This window comes from Opisthocomus hoazin, chromosome 12 (genome assembly GCF_030867145.1).
Source record: "Opisthocomus hoazin isolate bOpiHoa1 chromosome 12, bOpiHoa1.hap1, whole genome shotgun sequence".
Lineage (NCBI taxonomy): Eukaryota > Metazoa > Chordata > Aves > Opisthocomiformes > Opisthocomidae > Opisthocomus > Opisthocomus hoazin.
In genome coordinates, this window is record NC_134425.1 from 23,816,640 (window position 1) to 23,836,548 (window position 19,909).

At 46.0% G+C, this 19,909-nt stretch overlaps 1 protein-coding gene across 1 annotated transcript in view; it reads left to right on the top strand.

The window, feature by feature from the left end:
• The window catches only part of PHAF1 (phagophore assembly factor 1), a 36,244-nt gene extending 22,895 nt beyond the window's left edge, over positions 1-13,349 (top strand). Inside the window, 12 exon segments of the mRNA XM_075433471.1 lie at positions 637-749; positions 2,811-2,944; positions 3,584-3,667; positions 4,362-4,444; positions 5,262-5,305; positions 8,150-8,193; positions 9,210-9,268; positions 10,815-10,887; positions 11,339-11,424; positions 11,683-11,729; positions 11,732-11,804; positions 12,434-13,349. Of these exon segments, the coding sequence (XP_075289586.1) occupies positions 637-749; positions 2,811-2,944; positions 3,584-3,667; positions 4,362-4,444; positions 5,262-5,305; positions 8,150-8,193; positions 9,210-9,268; positions 10,815-10,887; positions 11,339-11,424; positions 11,683-11,729; positions 11,732-11,804; positions 12,434-12,599 (1,006 nt within the window). The 3' untranslated portion in view covers positions 12,600-13,349.
• Positions 13,350-19,909: the final 6,560 nt, after the last annotated feature.

The following is a 19,909-nucleotide window of genomic DNA, read 5'->3' on the forward strand; positions in this document are numbered from 1 at the left end:
TTCACACAGGCAAATTTTACGGAGCATATACAAACTAACACACGAAAAAGCAGCTTTTCCATTGAAAATACCTTTCTCGGGGCTGTTACAATTTTCTCAAATATTACTGTAATTGAATTAAAATGAGAACCGTCCCAGTAAAGCAGCGCAGTTGTTTGTGGTGTACCTGCACAAGGTGAATTCATGTTCTGGGCTGGGGAATACCTTCCCAAGAGCAGCGAGCGCTTCACAGAGAAGGCTTTTCTGCTGCGTTTGGCTGGTATGCCTCGTTCGAGGTTTAGGCATCTTTAAAAACTGCACAACTTTCGGCTTCCCTGAGAGAAGCCTGAAATGATCTGTCCTCATAGGAGGCATCCAGAGGCTAGATACAGTTTCTGTGATTTCTGGAGCCTTTGAAACTTGCTGTTTGTTTCATTAGCAGTGCAGGTCCTGCATTGGAGTGCTGCCTTGCTCTTCCTCTTCCTCTTACCCCAGACTTTCTGGTACTTGTCTTTAATCTACTAATCTTCAGTTTGAGTTAGATGCAGCTGTGTCAAAATTAACGTGTTCTGTTCCAGTGAACCGGTATCAGATTTTTAATAGAAAATTTGAAGATTAAGCAAACCCTATGCAGATTTTTTGTGTGATCGGTTTCAGGGCTCCCTTGATGCCCCTCACCTGTTTCCTTGGTAATGTGTACGCTGAGAACGTCGATGTTCTGCGAGACGGAACTGGACCCTCAGGTTTACGGCTTCGCCTACTCACTGCAGGTATTAGTGATACTCGGAATACAGAACTGTGTGCTTTCCTCGGGAAAAGAGGGGTAAACCTCTATAAATTAAGCATAGATTATTTGTGATGATTTTTCAGGCAATTTCAAACTGTTCTATGTATGTTATTTTGAACTATTGGAAACAAAACCCAACAAAAACCCTGTGAAGCTGAGTCTGCCTGCTGCTGCACTGCTCTGGGCCAGAGGAAATCAGGGAGGACTGTAGCCCTGTCCTCGGTATTTCAGAGTCCTTGGAGACTGTTTGCAGAAGTGGAATTTGTCTCCAGGTGCATGTGTAGAATAAAACAGACGCAAGCACATCACTGAGAAACAGGAGAAATCAAGAAACCTGATGTACATGTGCTTTTTCTGAGATTCCAGTGAGCTGGGTGACATTGGTATTTTTGTGATTAATTCTGGAAGGCTTCTAAAAAAGCCAGCAAGAGACTACATCGATGCTACAGCACGAGGCTGCACTTTAAATCCAATTCCGTTTTCATTTGCTGCAGGACACAGCAGTGGAAGGGACAGAGGCTGACAAATACCTTCTCCTTGTGTGTGCTTTCGGAGACGGGGGAGCTTAGAAATTAGGGAAAGATACGATGACTGCAAACGAGCCCTGTTCAGTCACCGTGACTTGAGACTTGACAATGGTTTTAAGAAAAAAATACTGAGATGTTTTTAAAAATTCTCGTTAGCAGGCTCAGCTTTTGACCTGTTCTGATTACTAGCTGTATATGTGTATTGAGGAAACACTGGGAATACATTCTCCATGTGCAAAAGTTAAAGGAGAAAATTTAAGGTGAAAAATAAAAAAGTATGAATAAAAATGGAGCAGATGTTTTCAAGTTACTTTGCTTCTCTCTTTACAGAGGAAGATAATGGAGAGCTGCCTAGGACAGGGAACATATATCCTCGTGTACTAGGGAAGGACTTAGCTATAACATCAGAATAATATAAGTGATTTTGAGAAATTGGACACTTCTAAGGTAGAGTGTCAAGTTTAGTTAAAATATATATATGTAGCTTAAAGGAAATGTTGTTGAATAAAATAATTATTAAAATATCTCACTAATGTTCGGACTAAAGCTTGCGGAGAGGTGGTCTGGACATGCTGTGCTTGTCTGGCTAAAGCTTGCAGAAACTCCTTTGTAGAACATATTACACACCTGGTCTAGCATGAGTTTCTCTGCAGGTCCATTAATTTGAAGTAACTCTTGCTTAAGAAAGCAAGGATGACTCAATCGGACATTTCTGATTTATTTTGTCTGGGAGATAGCTGCATAAATAATGTATGGTGAGAAGAGCTAAGTGTGTATTTAGAGCACATCCTGTACTTTGCAGTAACTGCTGCGTACGTGTACGTGCGTTCTCATCAGTGTGAGATGCTGCACCCCTGAAAGCAAATGGGGTCGCAGACTGTAAGATCTTTCCGTTTCCTAACATCTAGGAAGGTAGGTCAGCCATTCATCTGCATAATGGCTCTTCAGTAAGATCCGTTTTTAACAAGCATCGTTTGTGTAGGAAGGTGCTGCCTGCCGATTTAATAAGCTATGGGAATGTTCAGTAAAGAATTTATGCCTTGTGATACAGTTGCCATGGATGAGAAATTTCTCATTATGGCCTTTACTTTTTTGGCTGCTGGGGGAGTTACTTAGATTACACACACTTTATAGCTTTGGAAATACATCTCTAGTTGCTAAAGGAGAATATTTTAAGGATAGAAATAATTCCTGGTACTTACTGCTAATAACCAACTGATGAAATTGAGACTGATGAGGAAAGCAAATCACCTTTGCATGAATGGCAAGGGAGTGAAGATAGCATTGCTGAGGCTGGAGCTGAAGGTGGGGATCTGTGCAACAGTCAGCACATACGTGACTTTGATAAGAAATGTTTAAACCATTGCAAAATAAAGGGTTAGATTTAGTTTGGCGCTGGTGTCTGAAGAATGCAACTGGTTTGTGATGAATGGAGGAGTGCTACGCTTTCGGTGTTGGTTTGCTGGTGTGGTCTCTGATCGGGAAGGGTGACTTTCGAGTTGTTTTCCATTCCTCAGGTTGTGGCCCGGGTGTTTTAGCCGATGCCAAGATGCGGGTATTTGAGCGTTGTGTGTACTTCGGTGATTCGTGCCAGGATGTGCTGAGCACCCTGGGGTCTCCACACAAAGTCTTCTACAAGTCTGAAGATAAGGTGAGGGAATTGATTCAGGTGCAGGACTTCGTCTCTGTTCAGTGCTCTCTCAGTTTGATCCCCGGGCCTGCATTTTGCAAGGCCGGTGAGGTTAAACTTCCAAGTAGCGTGAATTACAAGTGCTTCACTTGACATATGGACATATGGTATATGACATATGTGCTTCGCTTGACCAGGATGAACCGTTGCATAATTAGATTTTAAAAAGCTTTTTTAAGCTAAATTGATGCAAGCACCTGTTTAAATTTTAAAAAAGCACATCATTTTAACATTTGAAAATTGATAAAAACGGGAGCACTTCTGAATCCACAAGAGCCTTCGCAAGTGTGTGCTACCTATTTTTTAATTATATTTTATGCAAAATAACTTTGGCATATACTTTGATCCTTTGCTGATGTTTTTACATAGCAGTATGTGAGTAAACCTGTTACTTCAGATAACTAAAAAGGCAAAAAACCCCTGATGTGTCACTGTGCTGCTGCAAGCAGCTGATGGGCCTGTCATGAAGCACAGTATCTTCTATATTTGAACAAGGGCATCAAATAGATCATGGCAATTTGTTTAGATGTAGTGATGTTCTTAAGGACATTCATTTTTGTGAGCATTATTAAATACATCTGAGAAACGTGTTTCTTACAGATGAAAATCCATTCGCCCTCGCCCCATAAGCAGGTCCCGTCAAAGTGCAATGACTACTTCTTCAATTATTTCACGCTTGGAGTGGTGAGTGGGAAGCTTCTGTAAACAAATTCATGTGAAGTTTTGATTTGGTTACACTGAAATCTTTTCAGAAGGCCCAAGGCTGTGGGAAATGGGAGACTGCAAAACTTGTGATCGCTGCCTGAGGACTCTCTGGATGTGAAGAACAGCGCTGACTTTTCTCTGGCACTCGCACATTCAGTCAGCAACGTTTTACGTCTCCGCCAGTGGGTGGAGGGCTCTTCACGTTTGTGCCTTGGCATTCTCCGGGTTTTCTTCCTCTGCCCTGTCTAATGCATAGATATACCAGTTCTTGTTTGCGAAATCCGTGCTCCTGTCCCACAGAACTGGGATAGGCATGTTGTGAAAGCTTGCTGAGTTGTGGGATGTAGTTCAGCCTTCCTCTCCCTCCTTACAGCTATTTTGCTTTAGTCTGTGTTACTGTAAAGAACACGCAGAAAGACAGGACCTCCTTAGAAAACTTGCCAGAGTTAGCAAATGGATCTGCGGTTGTGACTGAGGGCTGGAGGAAATGTGTGTTTATTTGAATTTACAAGTAGTCTCATTTTCAACGACTACTTTGCATAGTTCCATTCAGTTCCACTTGGATACATACCGCTGTACACAGGTGCTGCTGTAACTAATCTGAGGTTAATTTAGGGAAAGCCACCTTCTTCTATCCAAATTACTTCATGTCTGTCTGGTTTTTCTTCAACAGGATATTCTTTTCGATGCAAACACTCACAAGGTGAAGAAATTTGTCCTGCATACGAATTATCCTGGTCACTACAACTTTAACATGTGAGTGTAGAGAACTGACCTGTTAAAGAGTATTGTCAAACATCTGAAAAGAACGTGTTAGGTTCCCTTTACAGAATTCCAGCACTTCTTTTTGCAAGTGTCTTTGGTGTATCCGGTAACCCATGGGGGTTTCAGCCATCACTATTAGCACATTTTCTTACGATTTTCTTTTTACTCTTAAATGCCTTTATGTTGTCAAGTATGTCTTAAACCAGTAAATGAGGTAAGGTAGTTCTTGGTCCAGCTATGATGAGTGAGCTCACGTGGTATTAGCAAGAGTGTCCATTTACCGGTACGTAGGCCGCTATTTTTTTCCTGACATTATTCCAGTAGTGATTTTTAAAAAACTTGTCTCTCATGCTTCTGGACATGTTTTTCAATGCTTTTTAAATGTAAACTGTTTAGGGGAGGAACGAGAGTTAAGGAATAAGTGATTGGGTGTCTGATTAAAGCAAATGTGTTTTCAGGCAGTTGGCATTAGTGACAGATATCTGTAGTAACTGTTTCTAAGCTATTTCTCCATCCACTCTGTGTAACAGCAGAGTAATTTGTGCATGTTCTAAAGGACCCTTTGTGTCCTTTAGAAAAGTGTTTTAGGACATTGCCAGGCAGCTGCCTTTTTTTGATGTAGAAAATAGAAATGAGAACTGTTCTGCTTAATCTGTTGACACTGAGGCTGTCATTTTAGTATTCGTGTGACTTTTATTTATTCATGTGACTTCTCATTAAACTGGTTTGTTTAATGCCCTAAGTTTATGCTATGCAGTTTATTTTGGGTCTTCTGTTTTCTAATAGCTTTACGATTTGCACTTTCTAGATACCATCGCTGTGAGTTCAAGATTCCGCTAGTCATTAAGCGAGGTGAGTAGCTGGTCTGTCGTCCTGCTTCAGGGGCTGTGTACTCCAAACTGCTCGAGGGGGACGTATGATCAATTGTCAGTTCTAATGCATCCTTCATTATCAGAGGATGCTACCAGTGAAGGTCATTGAGACATGGGAGAGATTTTGGGTTGAGGTTTCAGTTTAAGTGAAAAACATATTTCAGGACAAGTTCACTGGTTCTCTGATTTCACTTATGAATATTTAGCTGCAACATCACTAGTTGTCTGTAATGCTGCCACGCTGCTAAAATCAATTACCTTGTACCCGGAGGCTCAAAATCTGCAAGGCAGTGTTAGTCTGAGCTGGTCTGTCTAATCCACTGTTTAACTTAAACTATTAAACTTGCTCTTTAAAGGCTTATTCATGATATTTAATATAAACTGGTTTAGCTGGGAATGAGAACAAACATCTGGAATATGCTGGCTCTGTGTGCTGACAAAGTAGGTCTATTGTGTTCACTTGAAAATCTCCACTTGAAAAAAAAATACATATCTAATCAGTGGCGCTGAATTCTACAAGGTAGTTGGATCTGCTGCGCTCTGTGCATGTAAGTAATCTCAACCTTGTTTGAAGATCATCACGATCAAGGTAGACTTCTTATATTAAGAACTAACAGCTGTACTGGGAAAGTGTGTATTTTGATTATCCAGGGAATACTGGACACTTGCTAGATCTTGGCCGGGGATACTTTCATTATTTTGATTGGTTGTCACCGAGGGCACTTACCTGTGTGAAGTGCAATTTTCCTGTGGCTGTCACAGCAGTTTGAGCATGTAGAGGAGTAAAAACCGGGAAAAATAGGTCTGTATACGCAGTCTTATGCGAAAGCTGATTTGTGCGTCAGCCAAGAGAATAAGCATGAAAGTAGTTTTAAAATTATTTCCCCTTGGGTTATTGTGCACTACTTCAAAGGCGTTCATATCTGATCATTTTTATTCACCTCAAGTATTACCATGAGTTTCTTCTGAATATGTCTGGGGTTTTTTTTGTTTGGGTTGGTATGGTTTTTTTTCTCACTGACCTTTTTGCTCTCTAGCTTATGTTCAGGACACTAACAAGTTGTAAACAGATGGTACAAGATTCATGAAGAGCCTCTCTTTCTCTCTTAACATCTGATGGCAGTGCCTGATGCAGCTTTATTAACTCCCGTCTCTAGTTCAACTTCAGACAATAAATTGACAGCCAGAGTTCAAACTGCACAGATACTAAACTCTTTCAACACAGAGTGTGTTTACTTAGCAGGTGGAAGATGATACAGAGGAGTTTTCAATTAAATTAAAGACCATTTGCTTGTGTTTGACTAGGTCCATTCCTACTGCTTCAGGAAGGTGCTTTCGGTATTCAGAACTCCCTGAATGTATGTAAGAAATAGTGCTTGAAACCACCACCAAACAACTGTTTGGCACACCTGAGGGACAGGATGCCATCCAGAGAGACCGGGACAAGCTGGAGAGGTGGGCCTGTGTGAACCTCAGGAGGTTCAACAAGGCCAAGTGCAAGGTCCTGCACCAGGGTCGGAGCAACCCCTGCTATCAGTACAGGCTGAGGGGTGAAGGGATGGAGAGCAGCCCTGCTGAGAAGGACTTGGTGGTGTTGGTTGATGAGAAGCTCAATGTGACCTGGCAGTTTGTGCTCGCAGCCCAGAAGGCCAACTGTTCCCTGGGCTGCATCCCCAGCAGTGTGGGCACAGGGCGAGGGAGGGGATTCTGCCCCTCTGCCCTGCTCTGCTGAGACCCCCCAGGAGTCCTGCGTCCAGCTCTGGAGCCCTCAGCACAAGACAGAGCTGGAACTGTTGGAGCAGGGCCAGAGGAGGCCCCAGCAATGATCCAAGGGCTGGAACCCCTCTGCTGGGAGAGCTGGGGCTGGTCAGCCTGGGGAGGAGAAGGCTGCGGGGAGACCTTGGAGCAGCTGCCAGTACTTGAAGGGAGTTCATAAGAAAGCTGGGGACAGGCTTTTTAGCAAGGCTTGTTGTGATAGGACAAGGAGCAATGGCTTTAAACTAAGGGAGGGTAGATTCAGACTAGATAGAAGGAAGAAATTTTTACGATGAGGGTGATGAAACCCTGGCGCAGGTTGCTGAGAGAGGTGGTTGGTGCCCCATCCCTGGAAACATTCCAGGCCAGGTTGGATGGAGCTCTGAGCAGCCTGGTCTGGTTGAAGATGTCCCTGCTCGCTGCAGGGGGTTGGGCTAGATGACCTCTAAAGGTCCCTCCCAACCCCAACCTTTCTATCATTCTATGAATTTATTTTTAAGGCTGTAAGGATAAATTCAATGCTGTCCTCACCTGCAGCTTTTTTTGTTCTTTAACGTGTAGAGGATTGTTTTTTTTCTTTTTTTTTTCCCACAAGAATGATACTGGGGACTGTCATTCCCAAGCTCTCCACTACCTTTGTTTCTGAGAGCGTGGCATTTCCTGAGTCTCAAGCTGTGGATTTAGCCAGGTTCCTTTCCAAGCGCCATGGAGTGTTTCACACGCTTGAATAGTGGCACGTCATGCTGTCTTGATGAGACATGTTAACCTAGTGCAAAGAAATGTAGGTTTTTTACACTGACATTCTTCTATGTAAGATTACAGCTTAAACATCCATAGTGTTAGAACTTGGAACTTGCTGTAAATGGGCAGATTTATTTAATCACCTTAACTGGTGTTGAATCAGTGTTACTAACAATTCTGGTTGCTAGTAAATGCTGGTAAATTTCTATATGAACTGATCTAATGCTTGTCTGCCTCCAGTTATCTGAACTAACCTCCCAAAATGAAGGATTGTATAAGAGACTGCTCAAGCATAAACTGTAAAGGCTTTTCTGTTTTTCTTCCATAGATAGTGCCGATTCACAGCCTGAGACGTGTACGACGTACAGCAAGGTAAGTCAGCACAGATCCTTTAGATGGATTAAGGAGAGAAGGAAAATGTTCACTTCTGCGCAGAATTTGCTGTATGCTTTGAAGAAATAATGGCGGTTTTATTGTGTTGTTTTAAAATCGACAAGTAGAAGGCATTTCTCGGGCAGCAGCAGGCGTTACAAAAATGTCACTGCCAGCGTGACGCCTCCTGATGACAGTGAGCTCCTTAAGGACCATGTAGCCTTACCACCTAGGTGGAATTCCCAGCTGGGCGGCTGCTGCGGCGTGTTTGAGAGCTACACGAAGTTGAAGAACGTCTCAAAAGTTGTGGTCAGCAGTGTCTCTGCAGCTGACATTCAGCCAGGGTCAGCGCTGCTCGCTTGGCTTCTGCCAGATGAAGGCTTTCCTTGGTGAATGTTGGGTTATGTACTGGGAAGAAAAAACTGGGAGTCGGCAACCTGGAAGCTGCCATTCTTTGTTTCTTGGTTTGAATTACTTGCATCCGTCGTTGCTTTGACTTACTTCAGTCTTGTGTGTGAAACTGCAGCTTCTCACGAAGTCTGCTCAGAGTCTGAAAACTGCTGGACATTCCCAGTCATGAAAGAATGCGGCTTTCCTCCTCTTCTCCAAACTTGACGCTTCAATCAAGGACAGGCTTGTGGGAGAGGGAGCAGCGATGCTGTTTTTCCCTCTGTAAAGCTGTGTAAGAGGATATTTTGCTGAGGTTTCCCACTGCAATGCTACAAGACTTACGCTACATTTTACCATAGGACCCATAGAATTTTTTTGTATTAATAATTCTAATTCAAAGCTATTTTGAGACAAAACCGAGAGTAGACCCAAGAGAACTCCCTAGCCTTAGTAATGGATAGTTTCCGTTACTGAGCATGGCTTCGGTCACAGAATACTTCTGTAAATACAACCTCTGCGTGCAGCAGGCGAGCGTGTCACAAACCAAAATGTACCTGAGTCTCCTGGATGAAAAGAAGAGTTTTGCCGTGCCTCGTTTTAACGCCGAGTCTTTGCTGTCTTTGCAGTGGGACAGTATTCAGGACCTGCTGGGGCACCCTGTAGAGAAGCCGGTGGTACTTCACAGGTAAGGACCTCTCTTGTGTGGCAGGGATTGAGCGGGAGCGGAGGATGAGTTGAGGCAGAGGAAGGCCATTTATTGCACTGGCTACTTCTGGGCCGCTTTGCGGATACGTTCAGACTTTTTGGCCGCTAGCAAGACTAGATAGCTGTTCTTGGACAAAACAGACTGACACGTGGAATGAAAGCTTGGAAAACTTTGGGATGAAATTTCCAGAATTCCTTGAACTGTGAAATCCAGAGAAGAGCTGAGCAGCATATAAAGAAGTTTCTCTGTTTACATGTAGCTAATAGTTTTAGTGTAGATTTTTTTTTTTGTACTAGTCCTATGCATTTCAGCAACGTGGTGTCACGCCGCACAGAGCATAGTGCGTGACAGCGCCCTGTCTGAAGAAACCTTGCTTTCAGGAACGTGTGTAGCTGTTCTGCAGTTCTCTTGGCCTGACTGGAGACAGAACAACGTGCTCCCGCTTGCTCCATTTCTGCGGGGGTTGTGCTGGGTGCTGGGTTAAATGGGCATTACCTGCGTGCACTGCTATCGTTCTGTGATATGAAACTGTGATTTATCTTGGGACAAGGGTAAGTCATGGGTACTGTGAAAATACTGCAGCACTTTCAGATATTTTCATCAAGCTTTCATCTGATTTTGAGCTTGAATATTTGTTTTCCCCCTAAATCATTGTGCCCTTTGCTCCCCTTTACTCCTGTTTTGTTTCAATGTGGTTGTCAGAGCAGAAGCCACGTAAAGTAAAGCTGAGGTGAAACAGTGATTAGATGGAGCCCTTCTGTTTTCTGTCTGTGTTGTAGCAAGTAGTTCAACCACAGTTTGCTTTACTGAGCACATCTCGAGTGCCTCGGGCATGCCATTTGAGAAAATGGGCAGTCACAAGAAAAGCCAAAAGGTAAATTATTGGGGGGGGGGTTGGCTGTAGTCTAAAGTCCATTGCAGTCAGCAGGAGTCTGCTATTGTCATGTATGATCCAAAAATTGCAGAAGTATCTGAAGGACAAGTGATACATTAATCTTGAAAAATACTGCTTAATAAAATTTGGATTATTCTATTTCAGCATCTTGCATGGTAATTTTTCAACGTGATAAAACCAGTGAATTGATAGACAGCATATAGTGAAGACATTTGCTAAAGGCTGAGAAATAATGTAGACTGGAGAGTAAGAAAGGACCTTGCACGAAATAATTTGTAATGAATGACATAGTGCGCTCTCTTCCTACGTATCTGCGTATTTCCAGGGTTCCTCATGTTCCAATTCAGTGAAAGAGAGTCTTCCTGTAGAGGTCTTTAGTAACTTTTTGATTACTTTCTCCCTGAGCGTTAATAATGGCTCTGTGCCGTTAAGCAGAGCTGTCCTCGCATGGACTCGAGCAGCGGTGTTGCGTAACGTAGTTGCGCTTTTCTTTTGATGAAAGCCATGATAAAGATGCCATAATTTACCTTGTATTACCGAGTGGTTATTCTTCACTAGGACGTTCCTGGTCCTCACACATCCATTTTTAAATTTTTTTTTTTTTTCCCCTCCCCCCTCTCTTCTGTTCAGGTCATCATCTCCGAACAACACTAACCCATTCGGGTCAACCTTTTGCTTTGGACTGCAACGAATGATCTTTGAGGTTAGGAGAAAAACTGTCATCTCTGTTTGAGCAAAAGAAGATGAGGAGTTTGCTGTTATTACTGCTGGCTGCGTATTTCCCATTTCAAGAGAAGCCAGCACTTGGGGGTGGCTGTATTGTTAGAGCTTACTGGGAGAAGCGGCTGGCTTTCCAGTCTCTGCTCTGTGGCTGGACGTTGGCATGTTCAAGCCAGAACTTCGGGTTTGTCACCTAGAACTGGTACTGGCAGGGGATGCACGCGCTCAGCCCCGAGTAGTGGTGGAGCGTGCTGGTGTTGAAATGTGTCGTGGGAATCTAGAGACCATTTTTTAGGAACTAGCCAAGAGCTGGTTGCTTTCTTTTGTTGGGATTTCTTTTTTCGGGGAGGTCAGTTCCATATTTGCCTTTTTCACTCGTCTTGTTTGGTGTGCGACTCTCTTAATTTCCCTTTTTCCCTGCTGTCCCTTTGCAGGTGATGCAGAATAATCACATAGCTTCTGTTACTCTGTACGGCCCAACACGGCCCAGCAGCCAGCTGAGAACATCGGACCTTCCCCAGTGAGCATCCCCTGCAGAGTCAGCTAATCTCAATGCTACGAAATTAGTACAGCGTGCCTTGATTTGCTGCCACTTATAATATGGAAAGCACGTTACGGTTTCTTTTTTTTTTTTTCAATAAGCCTTTCCACCCCAGAGCGGTGTAGAGGGGAAATTCTCTCAACCCTTCGTCACGGGGCATGGAACTGTTGATGGAGGAAAGCAGCTTAGGTGCCTGTGCCGTCGTTTATTCCTCTCCGTCGCCCTCACCCTATGCAGCACAGACCTGAAGAGACTGTCCCCCCTTCTCCGCTGGCAGAGGGGGGAGCGGCAGAGGGGCACGTAGGGACTGCAAGCATTCAAAGCACAAACTCTCTGAGCCTTGGAGCATCTGGAAGCAGGTATTGATTTTAGTCTGTTTGTGTTACTGTACTGATGTGGTGGTCACATTTTAAGAAAACGTGCGTGTATATATATAGATATAAACACCTCGGTCTTTCTGTGGCTTAGGACATTGTACCAAGTGTGACAAGGATGTATATATGTCCATGATTTCAGGCACCACATCTTCGTGTAACTTTAAACCAAGCAAGTAGCATGTGCAGAATACTTGGTTGTAACATTTGCACTACATACACTTTAATTACTTGATAAACGTTTATCTTCACTGAGGAGCATCTGTGTACTGGGTGTGAGTGGGGTGTGATGGTTATTTAATGTACGCTGCGCAGAAAGCTTATTTATACAGTGGATCAAATTTATCCACCTTCCTGCACTAATATGTACTTGATATGCTGAAACCATTTTTTTCTGCCATGGCTGGTTTACTAAGGTGTTTGGTTTTGGTTTTTTTTCATATGCAGTTTCAAAAAAACAAAATTTTCTGGAAGAGGTTGTTTCTATGATTGAATTGTGTTTTAGGGAAAAGATTTGATACAATTTTTCATACTACAGGAAAATTTAATGAAGAAACAGTGTTGCCTCACTTGCCTCCGTTCCCAAATCCTTTACTCCTGCTCTGTTTCCTTAGAGAAAGAGAAGCTGTGTATAACGGCATCTCAGAAAGAGATTCCCGAGCTCTGCCATCACCAAGGAAACCTTTTCTGTCGCTTTTGATGTATGGTTTTAATTTATGCCAAAGGTTTAGCCAAAGACACCCCTACCGTAGGCTGGCCGTTTCTGTACGTACCTGCTAACTGCACACCCCACCCCAGCAGACAAGATCGAGGCTTCTTGCTAGTTGGGAGATGCTGCTCGCGACATTTTATCCCCGGAGGATACTTTAGGCTTCTAGTTCTCTTACCAGTCTTATTTGGGGGAAATAGGTGGTCTGTCTTTGAAATATTGAACCCTTTTTAAAAACGGACAAGAGAAATGTATAATTTTATCCCATTTTTAATATTTTGGTGTAGCAACTTGTGATACATAGATGACAATTTTGTGAGTTTTACTATGTGTGTACAGATTTTGTAAATACGACATTTTTGTAATTTTAACTCCATGTACAGTGTAACCCTGTATAGTTTATCGATGAGTGAGAGATAGGAAATCGGGTGTTAACTGCAGCTTTGGATCCTGGACCAGTAGCAGGGATAAATGCGGTGTGTGCGTGCGAGATGTTCTTTGCCATTTAGTCTTCCTGTGTACTGTGATACTCTGAACTGTTTTGCTACAGCAAAAAGCCCCATGGAGAATCTAACGGATAAGGAAAAAGTCACTGTTTACCTTTATCCCTGGGTGTCACTCCTGTTGAATCCCTGTTCAATCTGTGCTGTCTCCTGTGATCATTGCTTGCTAAGAAAATTCTGTGCCTCAACCTTCCTTTTGTTTCCTCTCTAACTTTGAGTTCATTTTACGTAGCCCTTCTGTAAATTAAATGGAATAATAATGAGCATGTACACTGACAGAAAAATAAAAAGACTCTCAGTTACTGTTTTTGTGTTAAATACAGTCGCTGGGTGTTTTTGTAATAAAATCATGGATGTTCTTGGTTTTTTTTATCGGTTAGTTCTCTTTATTTTATTGTCTTTCAGACATTCTATTTGAAGCACCTGACTCGTGTTCCTCTTTTGCAGCCGACACAGTATGTTCTCCAAGGAAGCAGTGTAAAAACTAACAGAACTCGCAGGCTGTTCCCTAGTAGACAGATGAAGGCGTACTATAAATCTCTTGCCCCAAAGGGGAGTCTCTAAACTGTGGTCAGTAACACCGTAGCTTCTGTGTTGTGTTCAACAACGTGCTCCTCGCACTCGCCTCAGCCCTTGGGCGGCGTTCACATCGCTGAAGCTTCCAAGAGTGTGAGTGGCGCGGAGCAGAAATGTCTGCAGCGAGAGGAGCAAAGGGGAATTCTCGCGCTGTTCTCCTGTGCCCTGAGGTACTCGGACAGCAGAGCACAGAGCGGAGGACGCTCACCCCGTGGGTTGAACGCTTGGCTCTCCCTCCTCTAGCGTCCTGCAGTTCTGGAGTATAAACCGACCTTGCGTAGTGCTCAGCTCGGTGTGCTCTTGGAGAACTTTGTGGTCTCTGAATTCAGGTGATGTGAATGCTTATCACAGAACGTTAGGGGCTGGAATGGACCTCCGGGGAGCACCCAGTCCAACCCCCCTGCTGAAGCAGGGTCACCCAGAGCAGGCTGCACAGGACCGTGTCTGCTTGTTACTAAAATATCACAGCACTCCTGCTAATAATCAATTCTAATGCTTTTCTGTTGAAGGCTCCAGATCAGCTGCAGGAGGAGGTACATTCTTGATAGGATGACTTTAATGGCTGTGCAGATGCTACCACTGTCCTGCTCTCGAGCATCTTCAGCTGAAAGTCTTCGGAGTGTGAGGGCAGGACTGTCGCTCCAGCGTGCACCTCCAGCCTGGGGACAGGGTCACGGCAGCTAACCCAAGGTCTCTGATGCCTTCAGCGACTCCCACCTTCACTGGTAATGTGTTGGGGCATCAAAGCCAATAAAACACTGTGCATAACAAAATGTGCTCTCTTAACAGCCCAGATCCTCCTCTGGGTCAGACCCTTCAGCTTGAAAAGTTCCTCTGTGACAGGCAAAAACTAAAGGCGAGTTTGCATCTTGGCTGCTGCGTTTGGCTCCTGGGAGAGGCAGAGCTGGAGCAGGGTGTGGGGAGATGGCGTGGAGCAGCTCTGCTGCGTCTCCTCGCCCTTCCCTGGGCCCACGGCCGATGGTAGCTCACTCCTCAGGGATGTTCTCAGCTGTTGGCTGATCTTCAGACACAGCCAAGCTCTTCTGTGCTGGTGTGTTGGGGGAGCTGGTGGGGAGCCCCGAGGACTTGCTGGTGTGACAAGGTTAGGACACGGGGCAAAACTGAAGCCAGCTTTGAATCCCCAGAAGGAAGAGAGGACGGAGCAGAGGAGCTGTGGGGAGGAGGCAAGGGTGGCAGCACGGCAGGACAGAGGGGCTGTCTCTGGTGGGGCGTGCAGCGGTGTGGCAGCTCCAGCTCCATGGGGCAGCGTGCCTCACCTTCCCTCCCCGGGGAGCTGGGGGTCGGGGCCCCGGTGCAGCAGGCACCCTTGTTACGGTCACATACCGCTTGGTGCAGGGCGCAGTGGCAGCGCAGGCATTGGTCCATCATTTTGGATCCATAGGACAAACCTCTTTGACATAACAGAAAGTACCATGGTGTTTTTCACAGAATCCCAGAATGGTCGGGGTTGGCACGGCCCTCTGTGGGTCACCCAGTCCAACCCCCTGCCAAAGCAGGGTCACCCAGAGCAGGATGCACAGGACCGCATCCAGGTGGGGCTTGAATATCTCCAGAGAAGGAGACTCCACAGCCTCCCTGGGCAGCCTGGGCCAGGGCTCCGTCACCCTCAGAGGGAAGAAGTTCTTCCTCGTGTTCAGCTGGAGCTTCCTCTGCTTCAGTTTGTGGCTGTTCCCCCTTGTCCTGTCACTGGGCACCACTGGAAAGAGTCTGGCCCTGTCCTCCTGACACCCACCCGGCAGATATTTATAAGCATTTATTAGGTCCCCAATTTTCTCTTGCCAGGAACCATCACACTTCTAAGCAGTTGTTTTTTTTAAATAGTAATCAGGTGGTGTGTGAGAACCGATTCATGTGCTCATGACCGTTCGTATTGCGGAGCTCCCCTCAAACCTGTTCAGAACAAATCCTTTCCTGCGGCTCGGCGTTAGGGCGAGCTGGGGAGGGATTTGTCATGGCCAGGGGCTGGCTGGGGGTTGGGCTCCAGCTGGCATTTTCCAGATGGAAACCGAGGGGGCCGGTGCCCGCTTTGCTCTGAGCTCCTGCGCGGTGTTGGAGCCTGTTGGTCACTGCGCGGCTCTGCGGAGCTGGACTTTGTGTTGGACGGCTCCAGATCTACCTATGAGTAAATCTGCGTGCGTGTGATGCTGCGCGTCTGGTGCTTTGGAAGAAATGTTCTGTCCAAGCTGTAGCTGTTTGCTTGCGGCAGATGATTCGGACAAGGACCAAGATGTCCGATGCGGCAGCACGTCACGTGAGCTGGTTGTGTGCTTGGAGTTCAGAATAGTTTTTGATGTCATGATGCATAAAAGGCTATTCTGTGCCAGCTCTGCAGATGGAATTGTTCCGTGCCAGCTTTTGCCCCCTAAACACCTTTGGTTTTGCCTCCTGTGTCTTGATCACCCCAGCAGAAAGGTGCTCTCCTCCCTGGCTGATCCCGTTGGACACGACCTGGCGCAGTACACGTAGCCGAAGAAATGCCTCGCTCTGCGTGCCTGGGGAGTTCGCAGCGTGCTAATCGGTTCTGCTGGTGGAAGGTGTGGCCTGGGGCGTCTCGGGGAGAAGGCGAGGATGAAGCAAAAGAAGGGGAAATTTAAAATGGGGCTTCCTGAAGACGTAACTCTTGAGCACTGAAGTAGGACCAGGAGGTCGTGAAGCTGGGGGCTTCCAGGCCAGGGTGTAACCAGCTCACTGAGCGAAAACAGCGCTGGTGAAGGGACTGGGTTTTGCGGGGGGTGTGTGTGGTATTGGGAAGGGTCAGGTTGAACTTAAACACCTTATTCTCTACCTACGTGAATTTTAGCTCTAACTAATAAAGTCGCTGTTTAAATGTTCTACCTGCCAAACCTCCTATCTAAGGCTCTTATTTTGTGCGTGGGGACGGGTATTTTTCCAGCAAGTAAAATCATTCCTTTTTGTGAGCTGGGGACAGTGGCTGCGCGAACCAGCAGGGAAGGTCCGCGGGAGCGTGCCCAACGGGTCGCTGGCTGTGCTGTGAGGTGCCGTTAGGATAGCAGCTTTTGTTCTGGGCTAGACTGTGATGCTTTAATGTAACCTTTTCTCTTTCATACCCTAATTAATTCCCCTCTAAACGTTAGTAGTGAGGTCATTTTAAAGCACTGCACATTGCAATTTTGGAAGCTGATTTTAGCTGCCTTAACGTTTCACACCTACGCTACATATTCCACTTAGTGCTGAAGTTTCATTCAGTATTAATGTGCTTTGGAGAGACATTTATTTTAAATATCAATCACAAAAAAAGCCCTGCATGATTACGCAGCATGCAGCCTAATCAACGAAGCAATCCAACCAGCCTGAACTGCCGTGCACCCTTTTGACCTCTGCTGGTCTCTTAAAAAAACTGAAGCCCCGAAATCCCAGAATCCCAGCATGGCAGGGGCTGGAAGGGACCTCTGTGGATCACCCAGTCCAAGCCCCTGCCGAAGCAGGGTCACCCAGAGCAGGCTGCACAGCACCGTGTCCAGGCGGGGCTGGAATATCTCCAGAGAAGGAGACTCCACAGCCTCCCTGGGCAGCCTGGGCCAGGGCTCCGTCACCCTCAGAGGGAAGAAGTTCTTCCTCATGTTCAGGTGGAACTTCCTCTGCTTCCATTTGTGCCCATTGCCCCTTGTCCTGTCGCTGGGCACCACTGGAAAGAGTCTGGCCCCATCCTCCTGACACCCACCCTGCAGATATTTGGAGGCAGATATTTGGAGGCATTTCTAAGATCCCCAAGACCTAAGAAATCCTGAGTTTGCCCCATTCCTCGCTGGGTAGCTCTATAAATATGGGGGAGATTAAGATTGTTTCACGCTTTTCTTCTGCTTCTGTGGCCCCAGTGAGTGTTTGTCTGAATATCACAGCTTCATTCCCAGCCCAGCTCGGTCAGCCCCCCCGGGAAGAGGCAGTCACCGCCGACCTGTGTTGGTTTATGGTTTTTCCCTGGTTTTGGCATGGGGCTTGTCAACAGATGGCCTGGGAAAGGAGGGGGAGGGAAGATCCGTGTGCTGGGCTTGGGTGAACTGGGAAGAGAGTGTGCGGCTGGTGGGGGAGCTGGTTGCTGCCGTTGGTGGGACTCGGACGCCCTTGTCCTTCGGGGTTTGGTTTCCTCTCTCGTTTCTGCATAAGCCTAGAAAATCGTGAACCCCTGGATTGAAGTGTGTTTACTTTGACAGTGTCAGTAAAGTTGGCATCATTAGGGAAACGTGGGCTGATGTTCAAGGCTGCTACAGCCTGCAGCTCCATCCGAAGGGTACGACTGGGGGGCTCAGTGGTTCTCAGACGGGGCTTTGGGGTAGGCTCTTCCCTCCGATGTGATGGACTTTCAGCCCTGTCCGGGGCGTGTTCTCAATGCTAATATTTAGTGAGGATTCTCGGAGTCGCTTGATTATTTGGTACAGCTCAATTTTGCAGTTGGGATTTGCTTCCGAGAACCTGCTGTAGACAGGTGAATAATGAAGCTGCGAGAGGAAGCACGACATTTTAACTCGCGGTTGCTTCCGAGCCACCTTGGGCTTACTTTTTTATGACGCCAAAGTCAGCAGTGGCCTGACCGACTGATGGCTCTTGGCATCCGCTGCCGGTTTGCGTGTTCAGAGATGCATTCGGAGGTGCTGAATGTGCGGCTCGAGCCAGCTCTGCTCGTTGGAGCCACCAGATCTGGCTACTTGTGTGCAGCAGGAACAAAACTGGACTGTGTGCGGATCCCTGGGATTCAATAAAACCTGCTGTACTCTGTTAGCTGCTGGTGTTTGTGTCTGTCTCGAGGAAGTCTGCCTGCTTTCCTCGCTGCTGGTGGAACCCGCTTAGAAGGTTTTATGTGGGGTGTTTCATTTTTTTTCTCATCGTGGGGTAGTCATGAATAAAACTGCTAAGCGAGGCTTTGGAGCAAAACCCTGCCAGGTAATAAAAGCTGCTCGGAATTTCGTTCTGAAATGGAGGGTTTTGGTTTTCTGAGATGTGTCAGCAAGGTGTAGGCAGAGGGTCCTTCCTGCCAGTTCTCATACAGAATCACAGAATGTTCAGGGTTGGCAGGGACCTCTGTGGGTCATCTAGTCCAACCCTCCTGCCGAAGCAGGGTCACCTACAGCAGGCTGCACACGTGCCTACAGTTTTCAGATTGTTCTGAAGAGACCCCCATCTTCTATGAAATGCTCTCCAGCTTGGGTGAAGGCAGAAGACTTTCTGCCTGCTCCAGCAGTAAGCAGGATTTACCAAGCTGCAGGAGGTGCAGCGTTGCTCTCCAGCGTTTCCCCGGCGCATCGTGCTCACGTGTGGGCTCTGCGAATCCCCAGCTCAACTGCAGAAGCAAACAGAAACTTCTAAAGCCAGGTCAAACGGACCACGCAGCCGAGGCCGCTGAAGAGAAGCAGTTGTAGCTTTTGTTAATAGATACTGGCTTTGGTATTCCTTGGATAAAAGAAATGATCTATTCCGTAGACGAAGACAAGGGAGCAAGTGGTTTGCTCCAGTTCTGATTCTGCCGGCTGTCGGGGTACGTGACAGCGCCGGCAGATGCTGAGCAACAGCTCCGATCTGGGACAAAATGCGCTCGTTAACGCTGCATTGCAGGTAGATTGCAGATCTGAAGACAGTGTAGAGGGGAGAGCCCACCTCTGTGCATCACCAAGCGTAAAAAGAAGATCTTAATAAGGACTGCTGAGCCCGACTAGCTGCCCTGTAGGAAATCGTAAGGTAAGCTGTCTGTATTTCTCTGTCATTATGATTAAATGAAGTCCAGCAGAGGGAAAGATTTACCAAGTTATCCAAAATAATGAGTAATGTATTTTTCCTGTTGTTGTCTTCATGAAAAATACCCGTGGTGTCAGTCTTACAACGTGTGTGCAGACGTGCTCGACAGACTCACTCTGACAACCAGAAGCACGTCTGCATGCTGTCTTTTAATTATGGTATAAATAATTTCCCAAACTGTAAACTAATCACAGGTAATACATTTCCGTACAAGCTCATAAATACATAAATATCACACATGTTAGCGGACAGGGGTGTGACTGGCTTTCTCCCACTGGCACGGCTCTGGCTTATTTCCACACCCCACAGAGCTCCGTGTAAAGCTCGCGTGAGCATTTCGTATTCCAGGATTACATCATGAAAATATCCCACATCAGCACAACGGCCTTTTGATTTCTGTACGGCTGACCTTTCCTTGGAAATGCATGGTTGTAAGGCCAACACTCTTATGATGAAGATAACGTGAAAGTCTGCTGCTAGTAGCCTACTGATAGATACTCCCAGCTTGCTTTCCTCCACGTTGTGGATGGTTA